At 37.5% G+C, this 21,597-nt stretch overlaps 1 protein-coding gene across 5 annotated transcripts in view; it reads left to right on the top strand.

Annotated features, from left to right (window-relative positions):
- The window catches only part of FSD1L (fibronectin type III and SPRY domain containing 1 like), a 91,826-nt gene that overhangs the window by 59,419 nt on the left and 10,810 nt on the right, over positions 1–21,597 (top strand). For 2 of the 5 annotated variants that reach the window (XM_055271595.2, XM_055271597.2), the window contains exons 9-12: positions 442–571; positions 14,415–14,515; positions 14,993–15,244; positions 19,229–19,317. In XM_055271595.2, coding sequence (XP_055127570.1) covers positions 442–571; positions 14,415–14,515; positions 14,993–15,244; positions 19,229–19,317 — 572 coding nt within the window. Of the gene's footprint in view, positions 1–441; positions 572–1,530; positions 1,564–14,414; positions 14,516–14,992; positions 15,245–19,228; positions 19,318–21,597 lie in introns of all 5 variants that reach the window. The other 3 variants (XM_055271594.2, XM_055271592.2, XM_055271596.2) reach the window with 3 other exon arrangements.

The following is a 21,597-nucleotide window of genomic DNA, read 5'->3' as shown; positions in this document are numbered from 1 at the left end:
TAGAGTATCAGAGAAAATGTGTATGCCAGGTTCTATAATTTTTTACACTATGTAACTTTATCCTTCTCCTTAATTCTTCCAGTTCCCCTTCCTATTTAGTCATAATAGTCAACCGATATCCTAATAACAGGAAATTTAGGTTACTGTGTACTCATTGAGCTTTTAGTAGAATGAACAGGAGAAATGTCAGTGACCATGCAAGTACGTTGTATTTGGTTGGAGTATAGGATATATAGAGAAGAATAATGGGAAATCCGATAAGAATTATAAATTATAGCCTGATTGTTGAGAACTTTAAGTGCTAGGATTATGAATTTGAACTTTATTTTCTGTATTCAGTATTGAATTGATTGAGTAGGAAAATAATGTGGTGATAGCTGTGTTTCAGAAAGTAGAGATATGCTATATTTTAAAAATATATTTAAATATTATTTTGAATAGCACTTAACTTCAATTTGGATAACTCTTCATCCCATTTGAACCTGAAAGTTGAAGATACATGTGTAGAGTGGGATCCTACCGGAGGAAAAGGTCAAGAAAGTAAAATTAAAGGAAAAGAGAACAAGGGCAGGTAAGCTAGGCCATTAAATCTGCCATATGGACAAATGCTTGTACACTGCTTCTTATTTAACAATAACTTATATTGAAATTCTTAGTCAATATACCTATGAGAATTACAGTATGTTAGTAGCACCAAAGTGAAGAATATAATACTATTTGTCAGTAGTTTAATATGTCATTGACATTTTTTATTACTTTTTTTTGGTTTCATCCCTAATCCTCTTACACATTTTCATTTCAGTATTCCATTTCTTTAAAGTTATATACAGCAACTTGAATTGCTTAGAAGTTTCTAGTATAATTCCTGAATTTTAGACTTATAGATCACCTATCTTACCTGCAGGTCTGGTCTGCACTAAATGACAGCATTTAATAGATACAACCTTAGGGTCTTGCCTCTGATCAGCAACACAATGAACATAAGAGGCAGGTTCCAGGACCTTTTGTTATTGTCATAACTAACTTATTTAAATAAAGTCAAAGCATGGGAGCCTCTTTCTTTTTTTTTTTTTTTTTTTTTTTTTTGGAGACGGAGTCTCGCTCTGTCACCCAGGCTGGAGTGCAGTGGCGCAGTCTCGGCTCACTGCAAGCTCCGCCTCCCGGGTTCACGCCATTCTCCTGTCTCAGCCTCTCCGAGTAGCTGGGACTACAGGCGCCCGCCACCACGCCCGGCTAATTTTTTTGTATTTTTAGTAGAGACAGGGTTTCACCGTGGTCTCGATCTCCTGACCTTGTGATCCGCCCGCCTCGGCCTCCCAAAGTGCTGGGATTACAAGCGTGAGCCACCGCGCCCGGCCTTTCTTTTTTAATAGAAGAAATTTTTGCTCAAACTGAAGATAAATGCCATTGTGAGTTACAATAATGAACCCCCAAAAATTCCTCAGCAGGCCTTTAATCTGATTTCATTATAAGCTGTTAAATTTAAGTTGTAAAACAGTTTCTTAACAGTTGCCTGTTTTTATCTGACAGTGTCCATGTTACTTCACTGAAGAAACATACAAGGTGACGATCTATGTCTGTCTAGTTCTAGGACTTAGTATAATCTAGCTTGGCTGATTAAAAAAACTTTAATTTTTTCTTTTAACCAATAAGCAGAAGCCATTGCGGCAGCCTTCATAAGCTAAAATACTGCTCTGTGTAGACTGTATTGGTAGCTTATGTTTTGAATTTACATTGTAGTGTGCTGCATATTATTTGGATTCTATTGTATATGGTAACAAAATAAGCTCTGCTTTAAAGTCTTTCTTGAATTTTTTTCCCTTATCTGATTTATTTTTCTGCTTTTACTCATACCTGGCACCTTTCTTGTACTGAATAATATTCGTTAGTCTAACATTATAGCTTCGCTTTTATTTGTATTTGACACACAGCAGGTTTGAAGAGTTCCCTTATTTTATAATAATTAGGCAGTTTCAGGAGCAACAAGGATAAAAAATAAAGGTCATTGCTAAAATTATCAAGACAGTTCCAGAAAGATGAATTGTTTCAATTTGAATGAGTAATAATGTGCTTATTTGAAGATACTACATATCTTTACTGGAAACCAGAATGTGTTCTCTTTTCAAAATTATCTTCCTCTTATTTTCAGTTTATGTACTTGTTATTGGTAAAAGTGATTTTATAGTGTATTATAAATTGGAAAATGCTGAATTTAATAGTCTATGAATAGACTACATATTTATGATTTAAGGTTATATTATTTCTCCCTTCCTACTTTTTAAGAATATTTTATGTATAGGCTACTTGTCGAATGTTATACGCATTTATATATTCTTTCCATAAATATTTGTTCACTGTAGGATGTCTGCTGGATGTTATAGGATTTATAGGGATAAATACTGTCTCTGCTTTCAAGAAATTTGCCCTAACTTATGTAGATGAGATGTATGTACAAGTAGCAATAATGCAAGGTAGACATATGTCCAATGGTAAGTGTGAATAAAGATATTCAGAGGAAGAAAGACGCCCAGAGCTGCCAGATGTTGAGGTGGTTAGGTAGGATAGCCAAACTAAAAGTAATAATCAAGCCTTTATTGATTTGCTGTGACAGTATAAGCAAGAGGCCACAAAGGAAAGAGTATTCACTACCCCAGTGTTCAATTTTTCCCAACAGAATGGCACTGGGTGAAGGTCATGTAAATAAACAAGATCATAAGTAGTGGATCTTCTCACTGCCAGCAAGCCCCAAACAAAAGGCTCCTGCCAGTTTATGGACCTGAGAGTCAAGAAGGTGGGGAGTGAGGGGTTAAAATGGGAAAGATATTAAAACAGAGTGGAGAAAAGTGTTTTCAGACCATCATTCCTCCCCTGACCACTGCCCTAAAGCAGTTTTACGCAGAGACACCTGAAAAGCAACTCAGCCTAGGGCCTCCCTCCAGTAAGGGGACCTCTGAATAGAGGTACCTAGGGTAGGATTGCAGATACGGTGTATGATCACGGTGGGGAGAAGAGTGCAATTGCAACTCTCTCTCTCGAAACTACAGTGCACCAGCTGGGCACCAAGTCTGGTGTGAGGAGGGCAGCTCACCCTACCCTGTGTCCCCACCCTGCCTCATCAACGTCCGCCTATGCTTGGGCCTGAAAGGTCACACACAGGGCGCATGCGCGTCACTAGACGGCACGGCTGGCTTCTTTCCGGGAGAATTTCCCAAGGACTGCTGGCTGGAAGCTTATGGCTAATGTGGAGCTGACCGTAGTTTGCCAAATTAAGAAAACGCGCCAGGCAGTCTTAGGAAGAAAGATGTGCCGGATTTGATCTTTAAGATGGCTGAATAGGAACAGCTCTAGTCTGCAGCTCCCAGCAAGACAGATGCAGAAGACAGGTGATTTCTGCATTTCCGACTGAGGTACCTGGTTCATCTCATTGGGACTGGTTGGACAGTGGGTGCAACCCATGGAGGGTGAGCTGAAGCAGGGTAGAGTGTTGCCTCACCCGGGAAGTGCAAGGGGTCAGGGAATTTTCTCCCCTACCCAGGGGAAGCCGTGACACAGCCTGAGGAATGGTGCACTCTGGTTCAGATACTGCACTTTTCCCACAGTCTTTGCAACCTGCAGACGAGAACCCCTCCGGTGCCTACCCCACCAGTGCCCTGGGTTTCAGGCACAAAACTGGGTGGCCATTTAGGCAGACACCAAACTAGCTGCAGAAGCTTTTTTTTTTTTTTCCCATACCCCAGTGGCACCTGGAACGCCAGTGAGACAGAACCATTCACACCCCTGGAAAGGGATGCTGAAACCAGGGAGCCAAATGGTCTGGCTCGGCGGGTCCCACCCCCACGGAACCCAGCAAACTAAAATCTACTGGCATGAAGTTCTTGCTGCCAACACAGCAGCAGTCTGAGATCGACCTGGGATGCTCTAGCTTGGTAGGGGGAGGGGCGTCCGCCATTGCTGAGGCTCGAGTAGGCGGTTTTCCCCTCACAGTGTAAACAAAGCTGCTGGGAAGTTCGAACTGGGTGGAGCCCACTGCAGCTCAGCAAGGCCACTGTGGCCAGACTGCCAGATTTCTCCTCTCTGAGCAGGATATCTCTGAAAAAAAGGCAGCAGCCTCAGTCAGGGACTTATAGATAAAACCGCCATCTCCCTGGGACAGAGCCCTTGGGGGAAGGGGCAGCTGTGGGTGCAGCTTCAGCAGACTTAAACATTCCTGCCTGATGACTCTGAAGAAAGCAGCAGACCTCCAAGCACAGCATTCAAGCTCTGCTAAGGGTCAGACTGCCTCCTTAAGTGGGTCCTTGACCCCTGTGAATCCTGACTGGGAGACACCTCCCAGTAGGGGCCGATAGACACCTCATACAGGAGAGCTCTGGCTAGCATCTGGCAGGTGCCCCTGTGGGATGAAGCTTCCAGAGGAAAGAACAGGCAGCAATCTTTGCTGTTCTACAGCCTCCGCTGGTGATACCCAGGCAAACAGGGTCTGGAGTGGACCTCCAGCAAACTCCAGCAGACCTGCAGCAGAGGGGCCTGACTGTTAGAAGGAAAACTAACAAACGGAAAAGAATAGCACATCCACTCAAAGACCCCATCCAAAGGTCACCAACATCAAAGACCAAAGGTAGATAAATCCATAAAGATGGGGAGAAACCAGCACAAAAAGGATGAAAATTCCAAAAGCCAGAATGCCTCTTCTCCTCCAAAGGATCACAACTCCTCGCCAGCAAGGGAACAAACCTGGACGGAGAATGCGTTTGATGAATTGACAGAAGTAGGCTTCAGAAGGTGGGTAATAACAAACTCCTCCGAACTAAAGGAGCACGTTCTAACCCAATGCAAGGAAGCTAAGAACCTTGAAAAAAGGTTAGATGAATGGCTAACTAGAATAACCAGTTTAGAGAAGAACATAGATGATGTGATGGAGCTGAAAATTACAGCACGAGAACTTCGTAAAGCATACACAAGTATCAATAGCTGAATCAATCAAGTGGAAGAAAGGATATCAGAGATTGAAGATCAACTTAATGAAATAAAGCAAGAAGACAAGATTAGAGAAAAAAGAATAAAAAGGAACGAACAAAGCCTCCAAGAAATATGGGACTATGTGAAAAGACCAAATCTACATTTGATTGGTGCACCTGAAAGTGATGGGGAGAATGGAACCAAGTTGGAAACACTCTTCGGGGTATTATCCAGGAGAACTTCCCCAACCTAGCAAGACAGGCCAACATTCAAATTCAAGAAATACAGAGAATGCCACAAACATACTCCTCAAGAAGAGCCACCCCAAGAAACCTAATTGTCAGATTCACCAAGGTTGAAATGAAGGGCAGCCAGAGAGAAAGGCTGGATTACCCACAAAGGGAAGCCCATCAGACTAACAGCAGATCTCACTGCAGAAACCCTACAAGCCAGAAGAGTGGGGGCCAATATTCAACACTCTTAAAGAAAAAAATTTTCAACCCAGAATTTCATATCCAGCCAAACTAAGCTTCATAAGCGAAGGAAAAATAAAATCCTTTACAGACAAGCAAATGCTGAGAGATTTTGTCAGCACCAGGCCTGCCTTACAAGAGCTCGTGAAGGAAGCACAAAACATGGAAAGAACCATCGGTACCAGCCACTGCAAAAACATACCAAATTGTAAAGGCTATCAACACTACGAAGAAACTGCATCAACTAACGGGCAAAATAACCAGCTAGCATTATAATGACAGGATCAAGTTCACACACAAAAATATTAACCTTAAATGTAAACGGGCTAAGTGCCCCAATTAAAAGACACAGACTGGCAAACTGGATAAAGAGTCAAGACCTATCAGTGTGCTGTATTCAGGAGACCCATCTCACATGCGAAGACAAACATAGGCTCAAAATAAAGGGATGGAGGAATATTTATGAAGCAAATGGAAAGCAGAAAAAAGCAGGAGTTGCAACCCTAATCTCTGATAAAACAGACTTTAAACCAACAAAGATCAAAAGAGACAAAGAAGGTCATTACATAATGGTAAAGGGATCAATGCATCAAGAAGAGCTAGCTATCATAAATATATGTGCACCCAACACAGGAGCACCCAGATTCATAAAGCAAGTTCTTAGAGACCTACAAAGAGACTTAGACTCCCACACAATAATAATGGGAGACTTTAACATCCCACTGTCAATATTAGACAGATCAATGAGACAGAAAATTTACAAGGGGTATTCAGGACTTGAACTCAGCTCTGGACCAAGCGGACCTAATAGACGTCTACAGGACTCTCCACCCGAAATCAACAGAATGTACATTCTTCTCAGCACCTTATCACACTTATTCTAAAATTGACCACATAATTGGAAGTAAAACACTCCTCAGCAAATGTAAAAGAATGGAAATCATAACAGTCAGTCTCTCAGACCACAGTGCAATCAAATTAGAAATCAAGATTAAGAAACTCACTTAAAACCACACAACTACATAGAAACTGAACAACCTGCTCTGGAATGACTACTGGGTAAATAACGAAATGAAGGCAGAAATAAAGATGTTCTTTGAAACCATTGAGAACAAAGACACAATGTACCAGAATCTCTGGGACACATTTAAAGCAGTGTGTAGAGGGAAATTTATAGCACTAAATGCCCACAAGAGAAAGTAGGAAATATCTAAAATTGACATGCTAACATGAAAATTAAAAGAACTAGAGAAGCAAGAGCAAACAAATTCAAAAGCTAGCAGAAGACAAGAAATAACTAAGATCAGAGCAGAACTGAAGGAGATAGAGACACTAAAAACCCTTCAAAAAATCAGTGGATCCAGGAGCTGGTGTTTTGAAAAGATCAACAAAATAGACCACTAGCCAGACTAATAAAGAAGAAAAGAGAGAAGAATCAAATAGATGCAATGAAAAATGATATAGGGGATATCACCGTTGATCCCACAGAAATACAAACTACCATCAGAGAATATTATAAACACCTCTACACAAATAAACTAGAAAATCTCGAATGGATAAATTCCTGGACACGTACACTCTAGACATAGGGAGTGTAAACCAGGAAGAAGTCGAATCCCTGAATAGACCAATAACAAATTCTGAAATTGAGGTGGTAATTAATAGCCTAGCAACCAAAAAAAGTCCAGGACCAGATGGATTCACAGCCAAATTCTACCAGAGGTACAAAGAGGAGCTGGTATCATTCCTTCTGAAACTATTCCAAACAATAAAAAAAGACAGACTCCTCCCTAACTCATTTTATGAGGCCAGCATCATCCTGATACCAAAATCTGGCAGAGACACAACAAAAAAAGAGAATTTCAGGCCAGTATCCCTGATGAACATCGATGCGCCAATCCTCAATAAAATACTGGCAAACTGAACCGAGCAGCACATCAAAAAGGTTATCCACCACAATCAAGTCGGCTTCATCCCTAGGATGCAAGGCTGGTTTAACATATAGAAATCAATAAATATAATCCATCACATAAACAGATCTAATGACAAAAACCACGTGATTATCTCAATAGATGCAGAAAAGGCCTTTGACAAAATTCAACACCCCTTCATGCTAAAAACTCTCAATAAACTAGGTATCAATGGAACGTATCTCAAAATAATAAGACTGTTTATGACAAACCCACAGCCAGTATCATACTTAATGGGCAAAAACTGGAAGCATTCCCTTTGAAAACTGGCACAAAACAAGGATGCCCTCTCTCACCACTCCTACTCAACATAGTATTGAAAGTTCTGACCAGGGCAATCAGGCAAGAGAAAGAAATAAAGGGTATTCACATAGGAAGAGAGGAAGTCAAATTGTCTCTGTTTGCAGATGACATGATTGTATATTTAGAAAACCCCATCTTTTCAGCCCAAAATCTCCTTAAGTTTATAAGCAACTTCAGCAAAGTCTCAGGATACAAAATCAATGTGCAAAAATCACAAACATTCCTATACCCCAAAAACAGACAGAGAGCCAAATCATGAGTGAACTCTCATTCACAATTGCTACAAAGAGAATAAAGTACATAGGAGTACAACTTACAAGGGATGTGAAGGACGTCTTCAAGGAGAACTGCAGACCACTGCTCAAGGAAATAAGGGAGGACACAAACAAATGGGAAAACATTCCATGCTCATGGATAGGAATAATCAATATCATGAAAACGGCCATACTACTCAAAGTAATTTATAGATGCAGTGCTATTCCCATCAAGCTACCATTGACTTTCTTCACAGAATTGGAAAAAGCTACTTTAAACTTCATATGGAACCACCCACATAGTGAAGACAATCCTAAGCAGAAAGAACAAAGCTAGAGGCATCATGCTACCTGACTTCAAACTATACTACAAGGCTACAGTAACCAAAACAGCATGGTACTGGTATGAAAACAGATACATAGACCAATGGAACAGAACAGAGACCTAAGAAATAAAACCACACATCTACAACCATCTCATCTTTGACAAATCTTACACAAACAAGCAATGGGGAAAAGATTCCCTATTTAATAAATGGTGTTGGGAAAACTGGCTAGCTATGCAGAAAACTGAAACTGGATCCCTTCCTTACACTTTATACAAAAATCAACTCAAGATGGATTAAAGACTTAAACATAAGACCTAAAACCATAAAAATCCTAGAAGAAATCCTAGGCAATACCATTCAGGACATAGGCATGGGCAAATACTTCACGTCTAAAATACCAAAAGCAATGGAAAAGCCAAAATTGACAAATGGGATCTAATCAAACTAAAGAGCTTCTGCACAGCAAAAGAAACTATCATCAGAGTGAACAGGCAACCTGTAGAATGGGAGAAAATTTTTGCAATCTATCCATCTGACAAAGGGCTAATATCCAGAATCTACAAAGAATTTAACCATATTTACAAGAAAAAAACAACCCCATCGAAAAGTGGGGAAGGATATGAACAGACACTTAACAAACATATGCTAACAAACATGAAAAAAAGCTCATCACTGGTCATTAGAGAAATGCAAATCAAAACCACAATGAGATACCATCTCATGCCAGTTAGAATGGCGATCATTAAAAAGTCAGGAAACAACAGATGCTGGAGAGGATGTGGAGAAATAGGAACTGTTCTACACTGTTGGTGGGAGTGTAAATTAATTAGTTCAACCATTGTTGAAGACAGTGTGGTGATTCCTCAAGGATCTAGAACTAGAAATACCATTTGACCCAGCAATCCCATTACTGGGTATATACCCAAAGGATTTATAAATCATTCTACTATAAAGTCACGTCCACACATACGTTTATCGGGGCACTATTCACAATAGAAAGACTTGGAACTAATTCAAATGTCCATCAGTGATAGACTGAATAAAGAAAATGTGGCACATACACACCATGGAATATTACACAGCCATAAAAAGGATGAGTTCATGTCCTTTGCAGGGACATGGATGAAGCTGGAAGCCATCATTCTCAGAAACTATCACAAGAACAGAAAACCAAACACTGCGTGTTCTCACTCATAAGTGGGAGTTGAACAATGAGAACACATGGACACAGGGAGGGGAACATCACACACTGGGGCCTGTCAGGGGGTGGGGGCCTAGAGGTGGAATAGCATTAGGAGAAATACCTAAGGTAGGTGACTGGTTGATGAGTGCAGCAAACCACCATGGCACGTGTATACCTATGTAACAAAACTGCACGTTCTGCACATGTACCCCAGAACTTTAAGTATAAGAATATTAAAAAAAAAGAGAGAGAGAGAAAAAAAATCACACACAGGATTTGGGCCTGGAGCTTGAGTCCTCAGATAGGTTAGTTAGCCTAGTAGAATTTGGGAGACTTTCATTAAAGAAGTGGTATTTAGGCCGGTTCTTGAGCAAGTGGGAAAATGTATGGTTGGTAGACTTGCAGTGAAAGGCGGAACAGCCATAGCAAAGGCACTGAAGCAGATGGTGTGAGTTTAAACAACATTGTGGCTGGTATATTTAGCTATATAGTGCTCTCTAGGGGTGAGAAGGCTAGAAAGGCAGGTTAGGACTAAATCAAGAACCAGAATGTCATGCTAAGTCATTTGTTAAGTAGTATAGAAGTAAATGAAGATTTTTAAATAGAGGAATCAGTTAGCTTTATCTTGTAATAATGAAAAAGGTGAATTGGACAGTAAAGAAATTATTTGGGAAGCTGGTGAAACAATCCAGACTAGAGGTAGCTGAAGAGCCTTACTTAAATTCAGATAGTTAAGTGGCCAGGTTGTCCTTTAGAGAAGTGGGGTGAGGGAGGGGATGGGAGGAGACCATGCTTGACATAAAACTTATTATAAGTTGTTTCTTGCAAAAGTGACTTAGGATTGGAAGTCTGGAATGCTGCAATGGAAGAGTTTTCCTTATTTAACTTTTCTCTGCAATTAAACTGCCAATGTCAATAGTTATGTCTGTTTTTCTTTTCTCCATGCTTCCCTTTATTTCTTTACTACTGGTAAGTTATAAATTTTTAAAAATTGTTTTTCTGTTATCAAAAGAGCTCTTAATACATTTTGAAGCAGTGCTAAGTGAAATTTTTCTCTTTATTTGTATGACGTTCACTTTCTATTTGTTGCCCTGAGTTACTTGGGAAATATTTTTCAGAATGCATGTTTCCTCTCAGCAGACACTCTCACCCACCAGTTGGGGAGGCAAACTATCAGTGTATTTTGAAAAAATTTCCTGATTGTTTCTGATTCTGTTGTGCCTTTTCAATGGACAATGATTGATTTATTACAAAATGCCAAAGGCTTTTGTGTTTTCAATTTAGTACTTTGGCTCAGGAAGGTACAGGTGGTCCTTAATTGATAATAGCACATACTCTATTTACTCAGCTGAGCTCATTCTAGTCAGATATTGTACACCTACTCTGTACTGAGGTTACAGAGATGAGATGTGGTTCCTAGCAACAGTTAGTTCCCTTCCCTCAGCTACTCCATAGCCAAGTTCCTCACTTGCCGTAGCAAACAAACGCTAAGCGTGCCGTATGATAGATTGTGTAAAACCTGTCTTTTCATCACCCTTTTAATCCCTGCTCTTTGATAGAGGAGTTTTGCTTTGTTTTACCTCAGTGGCTCCTAGTCCAGATGAACAGCAAAATCCTGAAATTCTTAATTTAAAAACCAGACATGTGTTTCTCCAGCCTACCCTCCACTATCTGATTTAGTAGTTTATGGTAAGTCCTGGTAATTTGCATTTTTAAAAGTTCCCCAAGTGATTCTGATGTGCAGCTGAGTTTGAGAACCACTGGTTTGGTTCATTTAATTCCTTCTCACTCCTGATTACACATTTACTTTAACCTCTCATCTTCTTTCATTTGATTCTTACCTAGTTACCCAAAACAAAATCTTGTTGACTTTCTTTGCTCTGTTCTCAGCTGAATAGCAACCATAGTCATGACTGTTAATGGTAAGATAGTACTAGCAATACTAAAAAGCACTGGGGTTTAAAGTGAAATTAGATATAATGAAGAGCTAGTGTTCTCAGGTTATTTTGTCCCATCTTCCTTCTCTAGTTACAAAAGTAATTTTTCAAAAATACTGACATGATTAATTAAAACTGTGTTCATTTTTGTATAGTTACCAATATTTGCAGTTGAATAACTTGGGCGGAGGAAGATTAATATGCAGTCAATTTATGAATTGGTGACTTGATGAACTGGGTAATCTTTGGTGACCTCTGCACTCATTTTTTCTAAGGGAGAATGTACTTTCATTTGAACTTTTGGAGAATAACTGTCAACCACACGAAGTTCTTTTATTACATAGGTGTTCTGGAGACCTAAAAGCATTTTTGTTATAATTTATATACCGTGTTGAAACAATTTTACTTTCGCCCTCTTCCTTTTCATGTCTTCTTTTAATGTTGCATCTAAAACATTGTTTTTTCACGCCTTTTTTGGAAAAAGCAACAGCATGGTTTCTTTCATGAAATATTTCCAGAAGCCTAATCCAAAAAGAGAAAAGTATAGCTGGTTAAAGGAGGGAGGAAGCCCTAAAGCTGGCTTCTTCCCACAGTACCTCTGTGGTATCTGTGGATTCCCTTGAGTTCAGCATATGGTTTAAAAACCATTGATTTCAAGAGTCTTTGCCCCTCACAAGATCAGGAAAATAGAGCTACATGTACTAGTTTTTTAAACTTTGAGGCAAATATAATGTTATCTTTTCTCCTGAGCTTACGATAAAGCTTTTGAAAACATACAGACCTTTTGTAATCGGACTTTTAACATTCTCTATCAGCTTGTATAAAATGAATCAGAAAGAAAATTATGATGCAGTTCTTTTTTCCTGAGTTATCAATTGACAATGTTCGCAGTTTTACTTTCTTACTAGTTAATGACTCTTACAAGTATTGTATAAGTATCAGCTTAGAATGCATATTCATCTCAAACCTTGAAGAAGTGAAAACATATTTTTTGTTATTTAGAATAAAGAGTATAAATGTTTAGCAATTTTTATTTGTTTCTATCCTTCATTTTGGAGATCTCAACAACTATTCTGGAATTTTCCCCACTCACGTTCTGTTTTGCTGTCCCGCTACCCAATAGCAAGAAACTGCTGCCTACCTTAGCACAAGTTTCACAGAAATTTTAATCTACCTATCCACATTCAGCTTTATTCATGCTATCTGTTCAAACAGAATTTATAGTCAGTTTTTAGTTGTCTTTTTAAAGAAATATCTTTACACAAAGGACCTTTGAAATCCCTTGGGAAGAATTACACTAAGTCACGTGAGTGTTATAGTTCTAGACTTACACTTTTGCTACTTAATATTACACACTAAAAAGGAGACAGTAGAAGTGGTCCTGAGTTCTTTGAAATTGTCTAATAAATCTGATTTCTGACAGCAAGACAACATTTAAATAATGCAGAATGAAGTCACTGAATCATATGAAATGAATCATATGAAATGACTTTAAGTTTTATCTGTATTCTTGCTTTGCCTTTGTCAGGGATTTCTTTTCTAGTATTGATAGCGTATATTAAAATCTACTAAGTTGATCTTAGGAAGAAAATTTCTAGTGCTATGTTAGAAAGAAGTGTTTTTATTTCTAATTAGTGGTGAGAATATAGTTATCCCCGTATCCCTAAATAATTTTCGGATAATCTTGACCAAAAAATCTTTTGTTAAATGCAGCAATTCAATATAATTAAAATGTTATTTTGAAAACATCTTTGGGACTTAATCTATTTTGAGTTTTTGAAAGTTAGTAAACATCCCAATACTCCAGTTTTCCATATATCATATAATTTGATATAAGAGGGAGTCAAGGTGAATCTTGTCTATCTGAGTAGGAGAAATGCTTGATAATACTTGATATTATCCTGTGCATGTATTTGGACAATTGCCATTTCCATCTTTTTTTTTTTTTTTTTTCTTTTTGAGATGGAGTCTAGCCCTGTTGCCCAGGCTGGAGTGCAGTGGCACCATCTCGGCTCACTACAACCTCTGCCTCCCAAGTTCAAGCGATTCTCCTACCTCAGCCTCCTGAGTAGCTGGGATTACAGGCACCCACCACCACGCCCAGCTAATTTTTGTATTTTTAGTAGAAGCGGGGTTTCACTGTGTTGCCCAGGCTGGTCTCGAACTCCAGACTTCATGATCCACCTGTCTCGGCCTCCCAAATTGCTGGGATTAGAAGCATGAGCCACTGCGTGCAGCCCCCCCGCCCCTTTTTTTTTAGACGGAGTTTCGCTCTTGTTGCCTAGGCTGGAGTGCAATGGTGCGATCTTGGCTCACCACAACCTCTGCCTCCTGGGTTCAAGCAATTCTCCTGCCTCAGCCTCCTGAGTAGCTGGGATTACAGGCATGTGCCGCCACACCCTACTAATTTTGTATTTTTAGTAGAGATGGGGTTTGTCCATGTTAGTCAGGCTGGTCTCAAACTCCCGACCTCAGGTGATCCACCCACCTTGGCACCTCCCAAAGTGCTGGGATTACAGGTGTGAGCCACCACGTCCGGCCGCCATTTCTATTTTTAAGAAGATAAGATTCAGAGCAAAAATACTAACTGCTTATAAAAAGAGTTATTTAGTCAGGATTATAAGAAGAAACCTATCTTTGCCTTTATTTAACTGCAAAAAAAATGTAAGCTGTAACTCACTATCTTTCTTGAGTTCTTTTTTTTTTTTTAGTAAATCTTGTCACATTTTAGCATTGTTTCTTATTTCAGCCATGTATTCTTTGTATAAGCCTTGCTCAGTCTGCATGCCATTAGTGTTTTCAGCCTGCTTTGTATTGATAGCTTCTTACATTTCAGTGTTTATAATTGACAGCGCTCTTTAATAATAGTTTGGATCAAATTGAACAGTGTTATTTCTATAACATAATTAGAAGTCTTTTCAGAGGTTCCTTCCATGATTTCTAGTTTTAGTTTATGAAACATTTACAGTATAAAATATTTGTTTTTCTTTTTTCTTTTTGTTTATGTAGAAGTGGTACACCATCCCCAAAACGAACATCTGTAGGCTCCAGGCCACCAGCAGTAAGAGGCAGTAGAGATCGTTTTACTGGAGAATCATACACGGTGCTGGGTAGGACAAAACATAATTGTTTTTCATTATCTCAGATTAAAGGCATCACAATCATACTGGTAGACTTTCCACTCAAGGTGACTGCCTGTATATTGAATAAATCTTTGCAAGAAGTTTCTCCCAATTGAAGCCTAATTACTTTGGGGAGTTTTCAGATTGTCTTATTATTATTGATACTTTTAAAACTCTATTTCAGCTTCCATAGTGTTCCCACATCTTTATATATAAGCCGGGAGGGGGGACAGTAAGGAAGAAAACCTCTGAAGCGTTCTATATCCAGAAGAATAGTACTAAACATTAAGGTAAAGTTAGAGCAGGTACTCAGCATTTAGTATCTGTGTGTTAACATGATTATTCTTATAGGAAAAGTACTTGAATAAAAATTTTTGTGTCTTTTTTTGGGACGAGTGATAGGTAAAACTATGTGACTCATAAGGAAGAGATAAGAGTCAAATCTACCTTTCTGATCTTTTGTAGGAGACACTGCTATTGAAAGTGGACAACATTATTGGGAGGTCAAGGCCCAGAAAGATTGTAAATCCTACAGTGTGGGAGTAGCATACAAAACGTTGGGGAAATTTGACCAATTGGGAAAGACAAACACTAGTTGGTGTATCCATGTCAACAACTGGCTACAAAACACATTTGCAGCAAAGCATAATAATAAAGTCAAAGCTTTGGATGTTACTGTTCCTGAAAAAATAGGTGTATTTTGTGATTTTGATGGGGGTAAGTTTATTTTCTCATAGGTTATTTCATCATAGTTGCTTGCATTTCAGTACCTTTCACTGATAATCATCTATACAAGATTTCCATTAGTATTGTGGTAAGGACATTTTGATCAGGTAGCCTTTTGATCACAATCATAATCTCAGTTCTAGAACTGACTGGAATGGTATATGTGATGTCTGCCTGGAGCCCTACAGAAGCACTCATTTATAATATACTAAGTCTGAAAGATTTTGCTAATTTTAGTTTTCAGCACTAACATTTCTTCTGTCCATTTTAATTCCTTCCTTACCATGTTTTATTACCTACCTCTAAAGAGTGATAGTCAAAATTTTCTAGTTGAAGTAGACCTTAGAAATTACCCAACCCAGGATGAATACCCCATTTTACATGATGTGATTATTACACATTGCATGCCTATATGAAAACATCTCATGTACTGCATAAATATACACACCTACAATGTACCTACAAAAATTAAAAAAAAATTCAAGAAGATACCAGAGCAATATTTTCTACTATGCTAGTAAACATAAGCTATACAGCAAATATTTGCTGTGCCAAACCACATCAAACTTGAAATGAATGGAATGTTCTTAATTTTCAAGTTGCTGTCTTTAAAAATATTCTTCAGAATGACTCGTGATATCTTTATAGGGGCCAAAGGGGTTTCCCCTCAATATCAGAATTTCTTTACTTATAAAATTATTAACACAGTGTAGTCTAATCCAAAAAAGAAAAGAAATTACTCCATCTGCCACACAGTATACGATTCTTACTACACTATCTCTGCAGGTAGTTGCCACTCCTGTGCCTGAAGAACTTTTAATGTGAAGTTTACTGTCTTAGAAAGCAGCCTGTTTCAGTGTTGGACAGCTCTTGGTTAGAAGATTTTTCTTAAGTTGACTCACATTGTCTCCCTATAACTTCAGAAACTGTTTCTCTTAAATTTTCCCATCTGAATAAACACAGAATTACATTTCCTCATTAATGTTCACACGATAATCCTTATTTATTAAAAGCTGCAGGTACTAACATCACTTTTCTTGCCCTGTTTTTCCAGACCATATATTCTGTTATTAGCTGCCCCTGTTAAAATTTAATTTTTCCAAGTCTTTATAATCTCCTATGGCTGTCTAGTATGTCAGTTTTTTTCTTAAAGGTTGGTTCTTGGAGTGGAACACATGACCTCTGACCAGCAAAGTACAGAAATTTGGCTATGCTATTTCTAATCGTATGACTTAGCACTGCTGACCAATGTTGAGCTTGTAGCTACCCTAATCCATTAGATCTTTTTTCATGGCATTATGTCAAATTGTCTTTTTCTTCTTTTATTAGGCAGTTTATGGTTTTGGGTTTTTTTGAGACGGAGTCTTACTCTGTTATCCAGGCTAGAGTGCATTGGCTCAGTCTCAGCTCAATGCAACCTCCGCCTCCCATGTTCAAGTGATTCTCCTGCCTCACCCTCCTGAGTAGCTGGGATTACAGGCGTGTGCAACCACGCCTGGCTAATTTTTGTATTTTTGGTAGAGACGGGGTTTCACCATGCTGGCCAGGCTGGTCTCAAACTCCTGACCTCAAGTGATCCACCTGCCTCGGCCTCCCAAAGTGCAGGGATTACTGGCATGAGCCACCATGCCTGGCCAGTTTATGGTTTTTAAAAATAACTCAATGTTATGTATAATGCAAATGAAGACTATTACATTTACCCTTTTGTAGTTTCATCTTAATAGATTTGGCCCAAATTTCTCCTCCTCTTAAAACCATCTGAAAATTTACTTGATATTTATATTTTGAAAAAAATTTTAAAGCTCATTGAATTAGTTATTTCATAAGCATATTCTCTATAGTCATCTAGTGTATAATAATTTTGAAGATGACATAATATTGAACTAAAGTAATTCCCTAGATGTTTTTTCTCCAAGTTGACACTTAAGCTAATACAAAATTTTATTATTTTGGTAATATTGTGCCCAAATAATTCCATGAGCTATCAATTAATTTACTCAGAAAAGGAGAAAAAGTAATTTTGGCTTGATTTATTTTTAGTGATGACATGTTAGCTTTGCTGTGTTTCTTGTTTTTTAACTTATTCACCTTGAATCAGTTAAGTCATTTTCCTCAGAATAAATGGCAAATTTATTAGCCCACATTTTTTTTTCTTTTTCAACTACCAAGACAACATTTGCTTATCTTCTCTCTCCTTTCCCATACTCTGGGAGTCCACAAAGGTAGTAGTGAGATACAGTTTTTAGAGCATAGTGTATGGCATGGGGAAGTTGTATTGTGGAATAGGATCAGATTCTGAGAGCCTTGAAAAATAATAATGGACTGGTCTTTAGTAGTGGGGAGGGGTGGTTCTGCATGTTTTAGAACACTATAGTCATAAGATAATCTAGTTTTAGAAATACTAGAGAGTCAGTGGTTAAAGATGGAGGAGATTGAAAGCATAGTGAGCATAAGACTTTGGGAAGCAGTCTTCAAGCGGTCGGTGTAGAGCAGGACTGAGTCTCTTGTTAGCTATTAAGCCCTTATTGCCTGGCTAGTGCTTTTCACATAGAAAGCCTTTAATAAATGTTGAGTAACTGGCAACAAGCATCTGAACAGTGGAGGATTAAGAATGGATTTGACAATGTAGAAGTAGAATTCATAGGACTTAGTAACTAAATACAGATCAGCTGAGGACAGACAGTTGAAGATGACTTTGAGGTTCCAGCCAGTGTGATCAAGAGGATGACAGTGTCAACAGGATAGGGAACATAGAGTTTTGGGGGGAAATGAAATGCCAGCAGGATAATCATGTGGCATGTTTAGCAAGCATTTTGAAATTCACTGCTAGAATTTAGCAGTTAAATAGAGCTGATGTTAAATATTTGAGACAGCATTACAGAATTGCTATGGAAGATTGTACAGAACAATATATTTAAGCATTACTGTTCTGCTATTTACTAACTTTGTGATCATATGTACTGTTCTGCTGTTTACCAACTTTGAGATCAAAGTACTGGGTACTTTACATACATTACCTCAAAATATTAAACAACCTACATAATAGTGTGCATAAATATTAGTTTCTTTTATCTTCCTCTTTGGTGGCAGTTGATTTATTAAGGAAGCATTATATGAAGAAAAGAGAGCGTGGACAAAGCAGCTACATTTAGAACAGGAAGAAAAGGAAGAGACTGTGAAGTTATCCCCAGGGTTATGATACAAACCAAGGGGATGGTCATCAGAGAAGAGTTTCAAGGAGTGATAACGGTTGTAAGGAGGCCATTTGGTTGGACAGTTTAGGAGGTCAGACAGACAGCTTTTTTTTAGGGCATGATCCTATGGAAAGATATACTGTGAGGTGATCTTAAAAATTAACAAAGCAGGTCAGGCATAGTGGCTCATGCTTGTAATCTAGCACTTTGGGAGACTGAGGCGGAGGATTGCTTGAGCTCAGGAGTTCAAGCCCAGCTTATACAAAATAGCAAGACCCCGCCTCTATTAAAAAAATTAACAAAATCGAAGCAATGATAGTTATACTGTGATTTCAGAGACTAGAGTATCAGTATGGCATCAGGTAGATAGAAGACAAGGTTTAATAGAGTAAACCTTAAATGGTGATTAGGATTTGGGCAGAGAGGCTGGTTATAGGAAAAACGAGGAAGAAATGGTCTTGGTTTACACTGGGCTAATGAAACCATCTGTTAAATAATGATCAAATAAGGAAATAGTTTGTATTAAATAAGTAGAATAGTGCTAGATTATAGAGGTATTATAGAAGTCTTGAAAACCAGGGGAAGAAAATTGGTTGGGCTTTTCCTTAAGCATTTGTCCTTCTGATTTTCAAGTGAGAATAATTAATCCAGTCCTCATAGTTTATAACAAAAATTAATGCCGACTTATATATTATTACTTTTTTTGCATGATTATGCATTAGAATTAAATGTTACAATTTTTTTGTATAATAAATTAGGCTTTTTTTTCCTTCTTTTTTAGGTCAACTTTCATTCTATGATGCAAATTCTAAACAGTTGCTATATTCCTTTAAGACAAAGTTTACTCAGCCAGTACTACCTGGTTTCATGGTTAGTATGTTTTATATTTTATATATACCTAACTTATATTTTACTTGGTTTGGCAACTTTAAGGAGAATATTCTATACTGTATATTTGGAGAAGGAGAATATTTTATTTTTTCTTCATATTCTTCTCCCTTTCCCGAATTCACCCTCTCCCAAATCTGTGATTGTTTTTATATATTTTTGGTATATTTTATTGAAGTTAATGTTAATACATGAAGTACACAAATCATGTAGTTTGATGAGTTTTTATAGGACTGCACTCATGTATGTAATTAGCACTTAGAACATTACGAGAACCTCAGAAGCCCCCTCTAGTGCCCATTTCCAGTCCCTAATGGCCCTTCTCCAGTGTTAACACTGTATTGGCTTTTAATACCCTAAATTTACTTCCTTTTCAGTTTTATATAAACAGAATCATACAGTATCTTTTTGACTCAACATTATGCTTGTGAGATTAATCCATATTCTATGTGGTTATAGTTCATTCATTCTCATAGCTGTATAGTTTTCCATTCTGTGACTATATCAATTGATTTATAAATTTTAATTTAGTTGGATATGTGGGTGGTTTCCATTTGGGGACTTATACAAATAGAACTGCTATGAATACTTTTGTTCATATCTTTTGATAAATGTATGTGTATATTTCCATTGAGTATATACCTATGATTGGGGTTGCTAGATCATATGGTATATGTATAATCAACTGTAAAACTGTCGGTTTTCCAAAATGGTTGGTTATGCTAATTTACAACTAGCAGTATGTAAGAATTTGAGTTCCTTCAAATCCTTTCAACACTTGGTACTATCTTTTAAAAACATTTTTGTCTTTCTAGTGGATGATATATTACACTGTGGTTTTAATTTGCATTTCCTTGATTGCTAGTGCTGTTGAGCACATTTTTATATATTTGTTGACTATTTGGGTATATTCTTTTGTGAACTGGCTATTCAGATCTTCTGCTTGTATTTCAATTAGGTTGTCTTCCTGTTTCTTATGGGTTAATTTGTAGGATCTTCTTCACTCTGGCTTTCCTTTTTCCTTATTGGTATCGTTTGATAAACAAAAGTTAATTTTGTTCAGTTTATCAATTTTTTCATTTACAGTTAGCATTTTTTGTGTTCTGTTTAAGAAATCAGTATGCACCCCCAAGGTCATGAAAATATTCTTGTCTTCTAAAAGCTTTACCTTGTACATTTAGATATAGACTACATTTACAATGCAAGTACAATGTAGAATTGGTATGTTTGGTATGAAGTAAGGATCTAGATACGTTCTTTAATTCCCCATGGATATCCAATTATTCCAGGACCATTTATTGACAAGATCATAGCGCAATGTCATCTTTATACAATATTAGATGACTGTCTTTGTGTGCTATGCTGAATATATGTATGCATACCACATAGCAATTATATCCTGTGTAATTACAGGTCTACTCAATTTCAGGCTGAAGAGAAAAATTTATGTTTCTCTGCACAAAATAAAACATGGTTTTGAATTTATTTAAGCAAATGTTATTGCTTTTTCCAACTCGTAATCTTATGCATCTTTTCATAGGTTAGGTTCCCGTGGGGAGTTCTGGGATTCAGTTAAAGTTACCATTACTTCGGCTAGAGCTTTCGTTAAATTTGGAGGCTACCTCTATAAATCAAGATGGTATATTTCAAATGGAATATTTTGCATGTATATTCTTCTGTCATCACCCCTAACTGTAACTTCTCAACTATAAGGAGAAAGTTTTCAGAGTATGAGTGGGTTGAAAATACAGTGCTTTTAAATCTCATTGTCCATAATAATTATTTATTCCAGATACTTTAATCTCTTAAGTTTAAAACAATAACCAGGACACCTATTTTTACATTAAAAGTAACTGATTAGTGACTAAAGTTATTGCTCATGGAAACATAAAGATATTGGAAGGGTTATTTCTTTTTCCTTTTTTTTTTTAAACTTTGTACAAACTTCTGCCATATTACGCATTTTTGGCTATTTTTCCAAACTGGTCCGTCAAGGATGAATTGTTTACCATGTGGAATGCAGAAAAATTTTTTCCAAGTCTTAGGTATGCTTTTATAAGTAGTAGATTTACTTTTAATTTGAATCTATCTCATGTATGTATTTATTGAGTTTATTGTTTTTCATTCCAAATAATACTGTAATTATATTAGTAAATGTCATAAGATACTGCAAGAAATTATTTTAAGCTTGTTAAAAAATTTTTTTCCTTCATTGAAGGCTTACTTTTATTAAGTATGTTAATGCCTATTAAATGTTTTGTG

Source organism: Symphalangus syndactylus, chromosome 3 (genome assembly GCF_028878055.3).
Source record: "Symphalangus syndactylus isolate Jambi chromosome 3, NHGRI_mSymSyn1-v2.1_pri, whole genome shotgun sequence".
Classification (NCBI taxonomy): Eukaryota; Metazoa; Chordata; class Mammalia; order Primates; family Hylobatidae; genus Symphalangus; species Symphalangus syndactylus.
This window is presented reverse-complemented; position numbering and strand designations above follow the sequence as displayed.